Raw genomic sequence first — 15,696 nt, 5'->3', positions numbered from 1 at the left:
AGCAGCCTCTGCATCACCTGGGGTGTCCCACATTGCACAGGAGCATCCTGCATTGCACAGGAGCATCCCGCATTGCACAGGAGCATCCCGCATTGCACAGGACCATCCCACATTGCACAGGAGCATCCCACATTGCACAGGAGCATCCCGCATTGCACAGGAGCATCCCGCATTGCACAGGAGCATCCCGCATTGCACAGGAGCATCCCGCATTGCACAGGACCATCCCGCATTGCACAGGAGCTTCCTGCATTGCACAGGACCATCCCACATTGCACAGGAGCATCCTGCATTGCACAGGACCATCCCACATTGCACAGGAGCATCCTGCATTGCACAGGAGCGTCCCACGTTGCACAGGACCATCCCACATTGTACAGGAGCTTCCTGCATTGCACAGGAGCATCCCACATTGCACAGGAGCATCCTGCATTGCACAGGAGCATCCCGCATTGCACAGGAGCTTCCTGCATTGCACAGGACCATCCCGCATTGCACAGGACCGTCCCACATTGCACAGGAGCATCCCGCATTGCACAGGAGCATCCCGCATTGCACAGGAGCGTCCCACGTTGCACAGGACCATCCCACATTGCACAGGAGCATCCTGCATTGCACAGGACCATCCCACATTGCACAGGAGCATCCCACATTGCACAGGAGCTTCCTGCATTGCACAGGACCATCCCACATTGCACAGGACCATCCCGCATTGCACAGGACCATACCGCATTGCACAGGAGCGTCCCGCATTGCACAGGAGCTTCCTGCATTGCACAGGAGCATCCCGCATTGCACAGGACCGTCCCACATTGCACAGGAGCATCCCGCATTGCACAGGACCATCCCGCATTGCACAGGAGCGTCCCACGTTGCACAGGAGCATCCCACATTGCACAGGAGCATCCCACATTGCACAGGAGCATCCCGCATTGCACAGGACCGTCCCACATTGCACAGGAGCATCCCACATTGCACAGGACCATCCCACATTGCACAGGACCATCCCGCATTGCACAGGAGCATCCTGCATTGCACAGGAGCATCCCACATTGCACAGGACCATCCCGCATTGCACAGGAGCATCCTGCATTGCACAGGAGCATCCCGCATTGCACAGGACCATCCCGCATTGCACAGGACCATCCCACATTGCACAGGAGCATCCCACATTGCACAGGAGCATCCCACATTGCACAGGACCATCCCGCATTGCACAGGAGCATCCCGCATTGCACAGGAGCATCCCACATTGCACAGGACCATCCCGCATTGCACAGGAGCATCCTGCATTGCACAGGACCATCCCGCATTGCACAGGAGCATCCCACATTGCACAGGACCATCCCGCATTGCACAGGAGCATCCTGCATTGCACAGGACCATCCCACATTGCACAGGACCATCCCGCATTGCACAGGAGCATCCCGCATTGCACAGGAGCATCCCGCATTGCACAGGACCATCCCACATTGCACAGGAGCTTCCTGCATTGCACAGGACCATCCCACATTGCACAGGAGCATCCTGCATTGCACAGGACCATCCCACATTGCACAGGACCATCCCGCATTGCACAGGAGCATCCCGCATTGCACAGGACCATCCCACATTGCACAGGAGCTTCCTGCATTGCACAGGAGCATCCTGCATTGCACAGGACCATCCCACATTGCACAGGAGCATCCCACATTGCACAGGACCATCCCGCATTGCACAGGACCATCCCACATTGCACAGGAGCTTCCTGCATTGCACAGGACCATCCTGCATTGCACAGGACCATCCCGCATTGCACAGGAGCATCCTGCATTGCACAGGACCATCCCACATTGCACAGGAGCATCCCACATTGCACAGGAGCTTCCTGCATTGCACAGGACCATCCCACATTGCACAGGACCATCCCGCATTGCACAGGACCATACCGCATTGCACAGGAGCGTCCCGCATTGCACAGGAGCTTCCTGCATTGCACAGGAGCATCCCGCATTGCACAGGACCGTCCCACATTGCACAGGAGCATCCCGCATTGCACAGGACCATCCCGCATTGCACAGGAGCGTCCCACGTTGCACAGGAGCATCCCGCATTGCACAGGAGCATCCCACATTGCACAGGAGCATCCCGCATTGCACAGGACCGTCCCACATTGCACAGGAGCATCCCACATTGCACAGGACCATCCCGCATTGCACAGGAGCATCCCGCATTGCACAGGACCATCCCACATTGCACAGGAGCATCCCGCATTGCACAGGACCATCCCACATTGCACAGGACCATCCCACATTGCACAGGAGCTTCCTGCATTGCACAGGACCATCCCACATTGCACAGGAGCATCCTGCATTGCACAGGACCATCCCACATTGCACAGGACCATCCCGCATTGCACAGGAGCATCCCACATTGCACAGGACCATCCCACATTGCACAGGAGCATCCCACATTGCACAGGACCATCCCACATTGCACAGGACCATCCCACATTGCACAGGAGCATCCCACATTGCACAGGACCATCCCGCATTGCACAGGACCATCCCGCATTGCACAGGACCATCCCGCATTGCACAGGACCGTCCCACATTGCACAGGAGAATCCTGCATTGCACAGGAGCATCCCGCATTGCACCAAATCATCCTGACTTGCACAGAATCACCCTGCATTGCACAGGATTGTCCCACGGTGCACGTCCCAGAGCAGCGGGATGCTGAGCTGGGCTAACAGTGCTGCTGGAGATGCTTCTTTGGTGTTGGAGCAAACTGTCCCACTCCCTTCCCGGTCCCCTTAGCACCAAGAGCATAGGCAGCTCCTGCTCTCCCTCCCTGGCTCTTCTCCAGGGAGACCTTCCCCAGCTGAGGCTCTCTAATCAAGCTGTACACATTAATTACGGGCTAAAAAGGCAGGTAACATGCCAGTTAGCATGGAAGATGACGCGCCCCTTCTGTCTTCCCCTGCTGCAGACCCCGCACATCTGCCAGCATGGGTATTCCTGGGCTTCAGCCGGATTCCTCCCCTCTCCTGCCGGCAGTGCCGGGAGCCGGCACGGCCAATGCCGGCGAGCTCAGTGCGCCAGCCCCATGCCACCTCGGCCCGGCCTGTGGGGTGATTCGCCCCCAGTTGCTCCGGCCGGCGGCAAACCGTGAAGCAAGAGTCAGGGTGGCCCCTTCCCCTGGGGGGTGGGGGTGCCGGGGATGGAGGTTTTGGGGTGCCCCCGAGCCCAGCAGGGCTGTGCAGGCAGGGCTGGCCGGAGTGGAAACCGGGCAGCAGTGGCACGGTGGGATCCGGCGCGGGAGGGACGGGGTGGGAATGGCGCTGGACTCCCCGGCTCTCCTCGCTGGGAGCCAGCACCTGGTGTTATCACCCTGCTCCTGCGTTATCTCTTAATTGGGGTGCTGGTCATGCTGGCAACTCGAACACCTCCCCAGCCCCTGCCGCCTCCCCCGGCTGCGCCGCAGGGGCGGTGGGTGCCCGGCTGGGCGCTGCCCTTTGGCGGCAGGGCCGGTATGCCGGGCACCGCCGCGTCCCACCAGCCCGGTGCGCGACAGAGGCGGGCGGTTTTGGGATCCCACCCGCATCCCCAGCCGCCCCCACGGCTCTCGGGAAAGCTGCGGGGGAGCTGCCGGCACGCACCGGTGCGCCGTGCCCGCCGCCGTGCCCGCGGGAGCTGCCGGGGGAGCCTGGCACCCCTCCCAGCTCCCGGCGCTGGGAAATTACACTTTTACCCTGAGTAAGGCGAACTTGGTTATTGAAGCAGCTCCACCTCTAATGAGCCCCGCGCAGCCCTGATCAATTATTCAGGGAAAGAGCTAATGAAAGGTCAGGTGGCTGGGGGGACTCTGTGGCTTCCCACACCTCGGGGTTTTTTTGGGGGGGTCTCTGCGGTGAGCTGCTGGTTGCGCCAGAAGGGTGAAATGGGGGTGAGAGGAGAGGGGGGGGTCCTGCTTGGGGGGACGCCCTGTGCATCAAGCTGAGCTTATGGGCAGATCAGCCAGGTTGTCCCCCACCTCCAAGCGTCGGCACCCTGGGGGGTCGCCGGCCCCTCAGTGGCGGAGCCTGCGTCTGGCTGAGCCCTGCTCCGTGGGGTCCTGGCTCCATGGGGTCCCTGCTCTGTGGGGTCCTGGCTCCGTGGGGTCCCTGCTCTGTGGGGTCCTGGCTCCGTGGGTGTTCCTGCTCCGTGGGGTCCTGGCTCCGTGGGGTCCCTGCTCCATGGGGTCCCTGCTCTATGGGTGTTCCTGCTCCATGGGGTCCTGGCTCTGTGGGGTCCCTGCTCCATGGGGTCCTGGCTCTGTGGGTGTTCCTGCTGTGTGGGGTCCCGGCTCCGTGGGGTTTCAGCTTCACGGGTGGTCCTGCTCGGTGGTCCTGCTCCATGCAGGTCACTCCGTGGAGGTCCCTGCTTCTGGTACCGTGGTCCTCTGTGAGGGTTCCTGCGCTGTGGTCCTGCTCCTGCTGCCTGAGGGTCCCTGCTCCAGCTCCGACCCTGCTCCCTGCTCCATGAGGGTCCCTGCTCCAGCTCCGACCCTGCTCCATGAGGGTCCCTGCTCCAGCTCCGACCCTGCTCCCTGCTCCATGAGGGTCCCTGCTCCAGCTCCGACCCTGCTCCCTGCTCCTGCTCCGTGAAGGTCCCTGCTCTGTGACACCCCAGTGTCATCGTCCCCCCCGGAGCTTCCCCCGAGCCTCCAGCCCTCCTCCCAGCCTCTGCTCACTCCCAGCAGCTGGATTTTGGGGTGGCCTCTTGGCTCCCCCCTGCTCCCCACCCAGCGTCATCCCAGCGTGTGGGGGGTGGTCTTGGGGGTGGGGGGGAAGGCGCCTTCCTCCCCCCACGGCAGCTTGCTTCGCCCCCCCCAGCACTCCTCATCCTCCCTGTACACATCCTTCTGCGCTCCCTTGGTTTCACGGGGCGGACGGGGACCTGCCCGGGGGTGGGGGGACCTGCCCGGGGGTGGGGGGGACCCGGCCGGGGGGGGGTGGGAGCTGCCGGGGGGGGCTCCTGCGCCGCACCCCAGGGGGAGGTTATTCCTCAGCTAATTGATTAACTGCCAAAGTATTTGCGTCCTATAAAATCACGCGGGCGGATGCTGGGAGGTGGCGGGGGGCCACGGCGCGGTGGTGGCACCGAGCCCGGCGTGGGCTCCAGGGCCGGCGGAGGTTTCACCCTCTGCTCACACTCTCTTTTTTTTATTTTTTTCCTACTCTTTTTTTTTTTTTCAGTTTTCCAGCCAGTGCCATTCCCGGCAGCCGCTTTCGGTGCTCCTGAGCGGAGCAGCACCGTGGCGGCCGCTGCTCCCCATTCCCTCTGCCCGCTCCGCACAGTGCCACCACCCATCGCTTAGAGCCAGAAACATGATAAATATCTGCATTTTATCAATGCCGCCTTTTTTTTAAAATATATATATCGAATGCAAATGAGCATCATAAAGAGAAGACAGGTCCCTTGTAAATGTGGCTTCAGGGATGCTCTCCAGGGAGCCTCATCCCGTCTTCCCAGCTAAAATATATATGTTTGAGTGCTATAAATATGTGCAAATAGAGAGGCGCTAATTTAATCCCGGGTTCCTCTTTCCCGGCGAGACTCTGCAGCCTGACGCCTTCTCGGTGCGGGGGCCGGCGGCAGCGTTAGCAGGATCCCAGGGGAGAGCACGCCCCGAGGGGCGAGGGGGGCCGTGCTGCACCCCCCGGTGCTGCTGGGGTGCGGGTGCCGCCTGCCCCCGGGGGTTGGGTGCCCCTAAATCTCTCAGAGGAGATGGCGGAGCTGTGTATTTATGAGGCGGGGCTGGCGATAACGACATTTATCTGCGTGCGCCCGCGAGGAGGCTGATGTATATCCGAGGAGGCTGATGTATATCGGCGTGTGCGGGCTGCGAGCGGCTCCCCGGGGAGCGGCCGTAACTCACCGCCGCCTCGTGAGCAGGCGAGACCGGGGGGGAGGGGCCGCCCGTGTCCGGGGTGGGGGGGATGCCACGAGGAGCCGTGCAGCCCCAGGGTGCCAAGATGGGGCGTACTGTCTTCTTTTGGGGGAAAAGGAGGTGAAAATGAGGTTGCAGGGTGTGGCTGCAGCCCCCCGGGGTTGTACCCGCTCCATCCCATGCTCCCACCCCACAGCCCACCCTGAGCGACCTCCCAAAGCCCTTTCCAGCCTGAGTTACCCTACGATGCCTCAGCTTTTGGGAACTGATGCATTTTTTAGGGTGATTTTTGTGTTTTGCATCATTTTTTCACCCCGGCTTCATGCAGGGGGACCGCAGCCTCGCCGACTGCCCGGGCTGTCACCGGAGCTGGGGTCTGTCCCCATGGGAGCCGTGCCGGCAGGGTGCTGCTCCCCACCTGCTGCCCACGGCAGAGGGGCCGCTGCGCAGGCAGCGGTGCCTCACGGTCCCCGGCGCGGGTTCCCTCCGTCACGGCTGAGCTTGGCAGCGGCGGCGGCGCAGCGGCCTGGCCTGTCCCGCTGCAGGAGGCACCAGGGTGGTGCCGTCGGGGACCCCCTTCCCCCCGTGGGGGCACGTCCCGGGGATGTGGGGCTCTGCTCGGGTCCCTGGGCGCTGCTGCTTGGCCGTGGGCCGGAGCATCCCTGCCGGCGGGGGGGCGTTGTTGGGGTGCGGGGACCCCAAATACTGCGGGGGGGTGGTGTTGGGGTGTGGGGACCCCCAGTGCAGCGGGTGTGCAGTGTTGGGACACGGTGACCCCAAAGGCTGCAGCATCTGGGATACAGGGACCCCAAATGCTGTCGGTGTGTGGTGCTGGGGTGCAGGGACCCCAAGTGCTGCAGCACCTGGGATGCAAGGACCCCAAATGCTGTGGGTGTGCAGCGTTGGGGTGCGGTGTTGGGGTGCGGTGTTGGGGTGCGGTGTTGGGGTATGGGGACCCCAAGTGCTGCGGGTGTGCGGTGTTGGGGTGTGGGGACCCAAAATGCTGCGGATGGGTGGTGCTGGGACACGGTGACCCCAGAATCTGTGGCCCCGTGCAGCAGAACGGCCGGTTCCCACGTCCGTAAGTCCCTCTGTCCCAGGCCCTGGGCAGCCGGGGCTGTGACGAGCTGAGCGTCGCCGCTGGGAGCTGCGCCCCTCCGCCGGCGTCCCGGCAGCGCAGTGCTGGGCCGGGGGTCCCCGGGCAGCCCCCGGCTCTGGGCTGCGTTACAGGAGCCGGTGTGGTTCGGCAGCGCCCGGCCACCTCCCACCTCCCCGCTGCCGTCTGTTTCCCTGTTCCCGACAGCCTCTATTTTGGTAGGGACTAGTGTTAAAAATACGCCGCGCTCCCACACGGGCTCCGCGGCAGCAGCCAAGTTGCCATCACGACTCGGAGGCCCGCCGGCGGCCAGGGAAGGAGGGGACGGCAGCGGCAGCCCCCCGGCATCACCACCAGCGCCAGCTCGACTCCCCTGGGGAGGGCGGCATCGTCCTGCCCGGCGCTGCTGGTTGCAAGGGCGGGATCCGGCCCGAGGCCTTTGGGCCGGTGCCGCGGCAGCGACTCGCACCCCGCTCGCGGCGCAGCCGCCGGCATCTGGTGCGGGTCCTCGGTGTTCGGGTCTCGCTCCAGCGTGCTGCCCGCAATTATCGGGTGACTTCGTTCCAGTGACTGATGCTACTGCGCGGCTCTTCTCCTCCCTTCTGCTCGCCTCCTATTTCTCCCGAAGTCCATCAATCCTCCCGGAGATCGATCTCGGGCGTTCGGCGCCCGCGCAGGCGCTCCTGGGCAGGCGACCCTTGTGTGGTGCCATCCCCGGCTCACCGCGCCGGTCACGGTCACGGCACAGCAAGGGGGGAAGAAGGTGTTTAGAGCCCAGAAATGAGGGCTGGAAGAGCCCCCGCTCCAGGAGTGATGGGAGGTCAATGGTAAATCAGGGAAATTTTCCCTGGAGAAATAGGAGAGAGGTTTTATTTACGAGCTCCCGGAGGGAGGGGCGATGCCGGTGCCGTGCCGTGCCGTGCACGATGGCTGCCCCCAGCTGCCGGGGGTGCCCAGTGAGGCCGTGAACTTGGCGAGATCAGACTTTTATTAGCAGCTTCATGGCTGTTTATCCACTGACAGTCAGTGCTCTTGTGTGTATAGACATATATATAAAATATAATATCTATGGAATAATATATAGATACAGTTTATTATCCATATTATCTATACCGGACCCGGCGTGGCGTGGGAGCACCAAACCCCCTTTATTACCCGTTGTGAAAGCCTCGGCACAGTTCCCCGCTCGCCCCACGGCGCCCGCGTGCTGCCGTTACCGGGGCGGAGCCGCATCAATACGTCCCAGAAACGTAAAGGTGCCGGGACGGCGCGAGGCTGAACCGAACCCCGGGCTGCCGGCGACCTGCCTCGTGGGGGGGTCCCCAGCTGGGGGGTACCCTGGGATGCTGTGGGGTACCCCAGGGTGCTGTGGGGTGCTCAGGGATCCTGTGGGATGCTGCGGGGTGCCCCGGGATGCTGTGGGGTGCCCCTGGATGCCGTGGGGTGCCCCAGGATGCTGTGGGACATCCTGGGATGCTGTGGGGTGCCCCGGGATGCTGGGGGGTATGCCGGGATGCTGTGGGGTGCCCTGGGATGCCCCAGGATGCTGTAGGGCACCCTGGGATGCTGTGGGACACGCTGGGATGCTGTAGGGTGCCCCAGAATGCTGTGGGATACCCTGGGGTGCTGTAGGGTGCCCCGGGATGCTGTGAGATACCCTGGGATGCTGCGCGGTGCCCCGGGATGCTGTGGGGTATCCCAGGATGCTGTGGGGTGCCCTGGCATGCTGTGGGGTGCTGTGGGGTGCCCCAGGATGCTGTGGGAAACCCTGGGGTGCTGTTGGGTGCCCCGGGATCCTGCAAGATGCTTGTCCCCAGCCCTCACCCTCCCTCCGTCCCCACGCGCTGGAACAGGGACGGGGCCAAGGTCGGAGCACCCTCCGCAGCGCCGGCAGCCGCCCCCCTCCGTCCCCGCCGCGCTGCCGGCCCCGGGGCTCGCTGCCCGGCAAGAAAACGTTTAGCACAAGTGATTTGTAGCGGAGCTCTTCCGAGACCCCAGGGGAGAGCGGTGGCAGCCGCACGCTGCAGCATTTTAAACCGCATCCCTCATCTGCGCAGATTAATACATTACGGCTTCCCGGGAAGAGCAGCGGAGCCGCGGCTTCGGGTTTAGTTATTTTATGGTTTTTTAAAGTGCTGGGTAAGTTTGCTGGGCTCGCTTAGCTCCCGGTGAGGGCCGAGCGGCCCCCGCCTCGCCGTACGGCAGCCGGCGCCTTTCCGAGGCCGAGCGCGCTCATCCCATCCCTTTTAGGCTTTCCTTTTCCAAAAGCAGGCTCGGCTCCTGTGGGTTTAGGAGGTGTCACACGCAGGGAGAGGAGCCGAGGTGGCATCCTGAGCTGCGGCGCAGCCCATCCCGGGTCGCGGCGGGCCCGTGGGCCGGGGTCCCCCGGCAGCGCGGGGCCGGCAGCCCTTCGCCGCACTGTAAAAGCGCTGCGCTTTGCTTTTTTAATTTTATTTTATTTTATTTAAGGACTCGGACACTTCCTCAGCTGCTTCTTCCAATTATTTTCTGTAGAGAAATGTTGCCGTCGTGGTGCATAAGCCCTCGCGGCGGCTCCCTTCCCCCAGCTCGCTCCGCGGAGGAGGAGGAGGAGGAGGAGGAGGAGGAGGAGGAAGGGAAGACACGCTCTTGGCAGCTCTGGCTCCTCGGTTCCCCCTCCCCGCGTGGTGCTGGAGGATGCTCCGAGCCGGAGCCGCTGGCAGCGCTTCCGCACGGGATCCGCGGCGCGGCCGGGATGCGTGCCATGGCCTGGCTGCGGCGCTGGCGGAGCCGTGCCGGAGCCGTGCCCGCCTGCTGCCGCCCGCTGCCAGCGTGCCGGGAGGAGGAGGAGGAGGAGATGTGTCTCTGCTCCTTCCTCCCACTCACAACCCGGGTCTGCCTGTCCGCTCTGTGCACGGCGCCGGGCCGGTTTCGGGGTCTGGGAGCTGGGGGGGGCCTGTCCCCCCCCTCCCCTGCCTGCAGCCCCCAGGCTGGAGGGGGGTCCCCTGTCCCCAGGGACCTGCCCAGGGTCCCCCTGGCTGCACCGCAGGAGGGTCTGGGTGCTCCTGGGGTGGTTCTGGGTGGGGGGAGCCTCCTGGCCGCCGGCAAGCTTCGTTACCAGGCTGCCGGTTTCACGCTCGGTAATGAAGGTCGCGGGATTGCCCGCACTCCCCAGCCCCCCATTTTCCCAAGTTTCCAAAATTCTTCCTTCCCCACCCCGAGGATGGGGTGAGGATGAGGATGGGAACTGGGATGGGGATGGGGATGGGGATGGGGATGGGGATGGGGATGGGATGGGGATGGGGATGGGACAGGGATGGGGATGAGGATGAGGATGAGGATGGGGATAGGACAGGGACAGGGATGGGGATTGGGATGGGGATGAGGATGAGGATGGGACAGGGACGGGGATTGGGATGGGATGAGGATGAGGATGGGACGGGGATTGGGATGGGATGAGGATGAGGATGGGACAGGGACGGGGATTGGGATGGGATGAGGATGAGGATGGGACAGGGATTGGGATGGGATGAGGATGAGGATGGGGATAGGACAGGGACAGGGATGGGGATTGGGATGGGGATGAGGATGAGGATGGGACAGGGACGGGGATTGGGATGGGATGAGGATGAGGATGGGACAGGGATTGGGATGGGATGAGGATGAGGATGGGGATAGGACAGGGGCAGGGATTGGGACAGGATGAGGATGAGGATGAGGATGGGACGGGGATTGGGATGGGATGAGGATGAGGATGAGGATAGGACAGGGGCAGGGATTGGGACAGGATGAGGATGAGAATGAGGATGGGACAGGGATTGGGATAGGATGAGGATGAGGACAGGGATAGGACAGGGGCAGGGACGTGTCCTGGGTTGCAGCCTGGCTCCTGCACCCCCGGCCAGGCTGCAGCCACGGCACCACCTTGGTGGGGTCCCGTGGGGAGCCGGAGCAGAGCCGGGGGCAGGGGGCCGCGAGGCAGCTTCCCAAAGCACCAGGCTCCTTCTCTGGGTGCCCCATGGTGCTGAGGTGGGGGGTGTCACCCCCTCTCTGGTGTTTTGGGGCCCATGAGCACCCAGGGATGCCACTGGTCCCTGCAGTGGGGCTGGGGACCCCACTGTGACCCTGTGGTGGGGCAGGGGACCCCACTGTGACCCTGTGGTGGGGCTGGGGACCCCACCGTGACCCTGCAGCGGGACCGGGGACCCCGCTGTGACCCCACAGCAGGGCTGGGGACCCCACCAGTCCCAGCTGGGGTGGCTGTGCCTCTCCCAGGAGCGATGTAGCGGGGAGGGAAGCGGGGGGTCCCCCAGCTTCCCTCCCCTATAGCCCCCCGCACTCCCTACCATTGCCCCTAGCACAGGGGCTTCATTTCGCGTGATGCAAATGACCCGTTTTAATCGTGAGCTAAATCGTCCAGCACGGAGCCTGCATTTCACCGGGCGCTGCTCGTCCCCAGCGCCTGCGCTGTGGGGTGAGCCTGCCCCGATCCCCCACCCCGGGGGGTTTGGGGGCGGTGGGGGGCGCAAGGTTCTCTCCACCTGCTGGGGGACAGCTCAGCACTTCAGCCATGTGCGAAACCAGCACTTTGGGAATTACTTATTAATTGCTTAAGCGAGAGCCAGTCTCCCTTCCCGGTTCGGCGGTGCCGTGCCGGCGGTGCGGTGCCGGCGGTGCGGATGTCACCGCAAGCTTTCCCAGTGCGACCCCGGCTGTTCCCAGCCAGAGCGGGGCAGCATTTTATCCCTGCCATGTCTGCGGGTGCCAATCCGGTGGGCGCCAAGCCGGTGGGCACCGAGCCGTGACGCCGTTCTGGCAAGCCGGTGAGTGCCGCCGCTCCAACCGCCCCAGTGCCCAAAGCAGCCGCCCGGTCCCTGGCGCAGCCGGGGATCCGTACGCCGCCAGACCTCGGAAACCCCTCAGCCACGGGTGATGGGTGCGCTGGAGTCCCCCCCAAAGTGCTCGGCAGCCACCGGCCCCACCCCCGGCTCGCCAGCGAGGTCAGGGCTGCTGTCACCGGTGCCATGGGGACGTGGTGACACAGGGACCTTGCAGCTGCAGGGTGGGCTCCCAGTGCTCGGGGGCTGCTCCTCGGGGGCGGGGTTGTGTCCCCTGTGCCCCCCAGGGTGACAGCAGCACCGCATCAAACCCGCTGCCCTGGGGACACCCCACCGTGTCACCGTGGGGCTGGCCGGGCTGGTGGCGTTTACCGCGGTTCTCTGAGGATGCGACAGGCGAGGGGGGCACATCGTTAATCGTCGGGTCCCCCCTTCTCCTCATCCTCATCGGCACGCGGCCGGCGGGGAGCGGGGCCGCGGCGTCCCCGGTCGATGGCAGGCCCGGCGAGCTCCCCCGGTCCCTTTGCCATCAGCTGTGCCGCGAGCGCCGGGCTGAGCCGCGCGGTGCGTTTTCCCTCCTGCCGCCCTCGCCGGGACGTGCGAGTTGCTGCTCCGTCGCGGGCCGAGCGCTCCGGCAGCCGCCGAGTGTAATTCCCGGCCCTTCATTAATAACGAATTATGTAAAATAAAATTAATAATGCAGGGCTTCCCGGTTTGATAACTGGTGCCACCGCCGGGGCTGGCAGCGCTTTGCCAAAGGGGAGCCCGGGGTGGTCACCTCGGTTTGCAGGTGGGAAACTGAGTTGGGGGGGGGGAGGTGTCCGGACGTGGTGCGGCGCGGCCGCCGCAGCGCTCAGCCTCGTCCCCTCCTGGTTTTGGAAGTATTTTAACGTTTAATGATGGTTTAGAGGGCGTCAGGGGCTGGGGTTTGGCCTCCCTGGCTGCGGGTGCTGCAGGGTCTGCGCCACGGCGGGAGTGGTGGTCTCTGTGTAGCTGGGAGAGCCTGGGGCTCCCCGTGGCATGGCAGGGGTGGGGTGTCGCACCCCAGCTGCACCCTGGGGTCCCCAAAACTACCCCCGGCGAGGCCGGCTGCAGCAGGGAGAGACCCAGGCGAGGCAACTCCCCACGTACCCCTCCCCACTGGCTCTTCCCTTCCTCATCCCCGTGTCCCCTCCCCACTGGCTCTTCCCCTCCTCATCCCCATCCCCACTGCCTTTTCCCCTCCCCACTGGCTCTTCCCCTCCCCGCTGGCTCTTCCCGTCCTTGTCCCCATCCCCACTGGCTCTTCCCCTCCCCGCTGGCTCTTCCCGTCCTTGTCCCCATCCCCACTGGCTCTTCCCCTCCCCGCTGGCTCTTCCCGTCCTTGTCCCCATCCCCACTGGCTCTCCCTGCCGCGGTGCCAGGGAAGAGCCAGCGCCGAGGACCCTCCTGCAGCCCCTTTCCTCCCCAAAACATTTCTGTCAGGTGAGGTGCCCAGCAATGGCCTCCTCCAACACCTCCATCTCCTCTTCCTCCTCTTCCTCCCGCAGGCATCGAGTGTCCGCGGGGAGCCCGGAACCTGCCGGGGCTGGTCCAGGAGGGTGAGCCCTTCAGCGAGGAGGCCACGCACTTCACCAAGGAGCTGGTGCTGCAGCGAGAGGTAGGGATGCTCGGCGGCGCCGGGGCTGCGGCACGCCGGCTCGGTGCCGGTGCGGGAGGGGCGCGGGGCGCGCCGAAGGGCTGCGAGCAAGGGCAAGGGGCACGGGGAGCTTCCCCGTGCTGCTGAGCCGCAGCCGCCTCGTCCCCGGTCTCTGCCAGCGGTTTGGTGCTCCGGGGAGAGCCGCGCCGACCCCGCTCGCCGCGCCGGCGAAGCCTCCTGCGGTGCCGGGGCCGGCTTTGGTCCCGCTCCGCTCTGCGAGGGCCTCGCGGCGGGTGCGCGGCGGTTTCGCTGCGGCGCCGGGCCCCGGCAGCCCCCGGGGGCGGTGCCGAGGGCATCGGCGGGCGCCCGCAGCCCCTCCGTGGGTCGCCGGGGCGCTGTGGGTGCTCCCCCCCGAAACCTGCCCGCGCCGAAGGCAGCCGTGGGCGAGGGCGGGGGGCGGGGGCCGGGTGGGCCGTAGCTCATTGATTTGGTTTGCGTTGGTTTATTTTGGATTATTTTGGTTTGCTTTGGTTTATTCTGGATTATTTTGGCTTGGTTTATTTTGGTTTCACTTGGTTTAATTTGTTTTAGTTTGGTTTGCTTTGGGTTATTTTGGTTTAATCTGCTTTGGTTTATTTTGGATTATTTTGGTTTGGTTTAATTTGGTTTAGTTTGGTTTAGTTTGGTTTGCTTTGGTTTCTTTGGTTTGCTTTGCTTTATTTTAGTTTGCTTTGGCATAGTTTGCTTTATTTTGGTTTGCTTTGCTTTATTTTGGATTATTTTGGTTTGACTTGGTTTACTTTGGTCTATTTTGGTTTATTTTGCTTTGGTTTCTTTGGTTTGCTTTGCTTTATTTTGGTTTGCTTTGCTTTATTTTGTTATTTTGGGTGGAAATCAACGCTGAATCACGGTCCCTGCTCCGAACACGACGGTGGCTGTGGCTCCGGTGCGCTGTGCTTGGCTGGCGTGGCCCTGCCTTTGCACTCCTCCGCGCCGCCAGGCCCGTGCCGGGGAGGACTGGGGAGGATGGGGGGCAAGAGCGGTGACCCCAGAAAGCACCTGGCGGGCGGTGGCTGCAGAAGCCAGGCGAGCAGAGAGGTGATGCAGAAAAGGAAAGCGCAGAGGAAGCAGGACGTGCCAGGGGCATCCGTCAGCCCGGGGGGGAGCTTTGCTGCTGCCTCGAGGATGAGGAGGGACCCGCCGCTGTGGGGTGCCTTCCCCCGTGCCCCCCATGCGAAGGGGCAGTGCCAGGGTGCAGCGGGGTCGCAGCCATCCGAGCTGACGGGGTGTGCTGAGGTGGTTGGAGCAGCTCCGGGTCCTCCGCAGTGCTTGGCTTTGCTCCCCGCAGAGCTGCCGTGCACGACGGACGCTGGGCGGGAGCGGCGCGGATGCGAGGTTGACGTGTGGCAGGTGCACGGCGGATGCAGGGCGGATGCACGGCAGATGGGCAGTGGTTGCACGGAGGATGCACGGCAGATGGGCAGTGGTTGCACGGAGGATGCACAGCGGATGGGCAGTGGTTGCACGGAGGATGCACGGCGGATGTGTGGGGTTGCACGGAGGATGCACAGTGGATGTGCAGTGGTTGCACGGAGGATGCACAGCGGATGTGCAGTGGTTGCACGGAGGATGCACAGTGGATGTGCAGTGGTTGCACGGAGGATGCACGGCAGATGGGCAGTGGTAGCACGGAGGATGCACAGCGGATGTGCAGTGGTTGCACGGAGGATGCACGGCGGATGTGTGGGGTTGCACAGCAGATTCATGATGGGTGCACAGCGGACGTGTGGCGGTTGCGCAGCAGTTGCACAGCAATGCAGAGCGGATAGATGGTGGATAAGTGGTGGCAGAAGAACAGCAGATGCACCGAGGATGGATGGTGGATATGTGGCGGTTGCACAGAGGATGCACAGCAGCTGTGTGGGGTTGCACAGCCACAGACAGCAGATGCATGGCAGATGCACGGTGGATGAGTGGTGGTTGCACAGAGGATGCACAGTGGCTGTGTGGGGTTGCACAGCAGCAGCACAGCAGATGCACAGCAGAAGCATGGTGGATGCACAGCGGCGGATGCACGGTGGATGTGTGGCAGTTGCACAGCAGAAGTGCAGTGGATGCATGGTGGTTGCACAGCAGATGCACCGTGGATGCACAGTGGCTGTGTGGGGTCGCACAGCAGAAATGCAGTGGATGCATGGTGTGTGTGTGGTGGTTGCACAGAGGATGCATGGTGGCTGCGTGGAGTTGCACAG

General features: G+C 63.6%; 1 protein-coding gene across 1 annotated transcript in view; it reads left to right on the top strand.

The window, feature by feature from the left end:
- SND1 (staphylococcal nuclease and tudor domain containing 1) overlaps nucleotides 1-15,696 on the top strand; it is a 146,443-nt gene that overhangs the window by 94,277 nt on the left and 36,470 nt on the right. Inside the window, exon 16 of the mRNA XM_075081764.1 lies at nucleotides 13,356-13,465. Coding sequence (XP_074937865.1) covers nucleotides 13,356-13,465 — 110 coding nt within the window. The remainder of the gene's footprint in view (nucleotides 1-13,355; nucleotides 13,466-15,696) is intronic.

This window comes from Phalacrocorax aristotelis, chromosome 1 (genome assembly GCF_949628215.1).
Source record: "Phalacrocorax aristotelis chromosome 1, bGulAri2.1, whole genome shotgun sequence".
Classification (NCBI taxonomy): Eukaryota; Metazoa; Chordata; class Aves; order Suliformes; family Phalacrocoracidae; genus Phalacrocorax; species Phalacrocorax aristotelis.
Note: the sequence above shows the minus strand (reverse complement) of the source record. Positions and strands in the feature narration are given on the sequence as shown.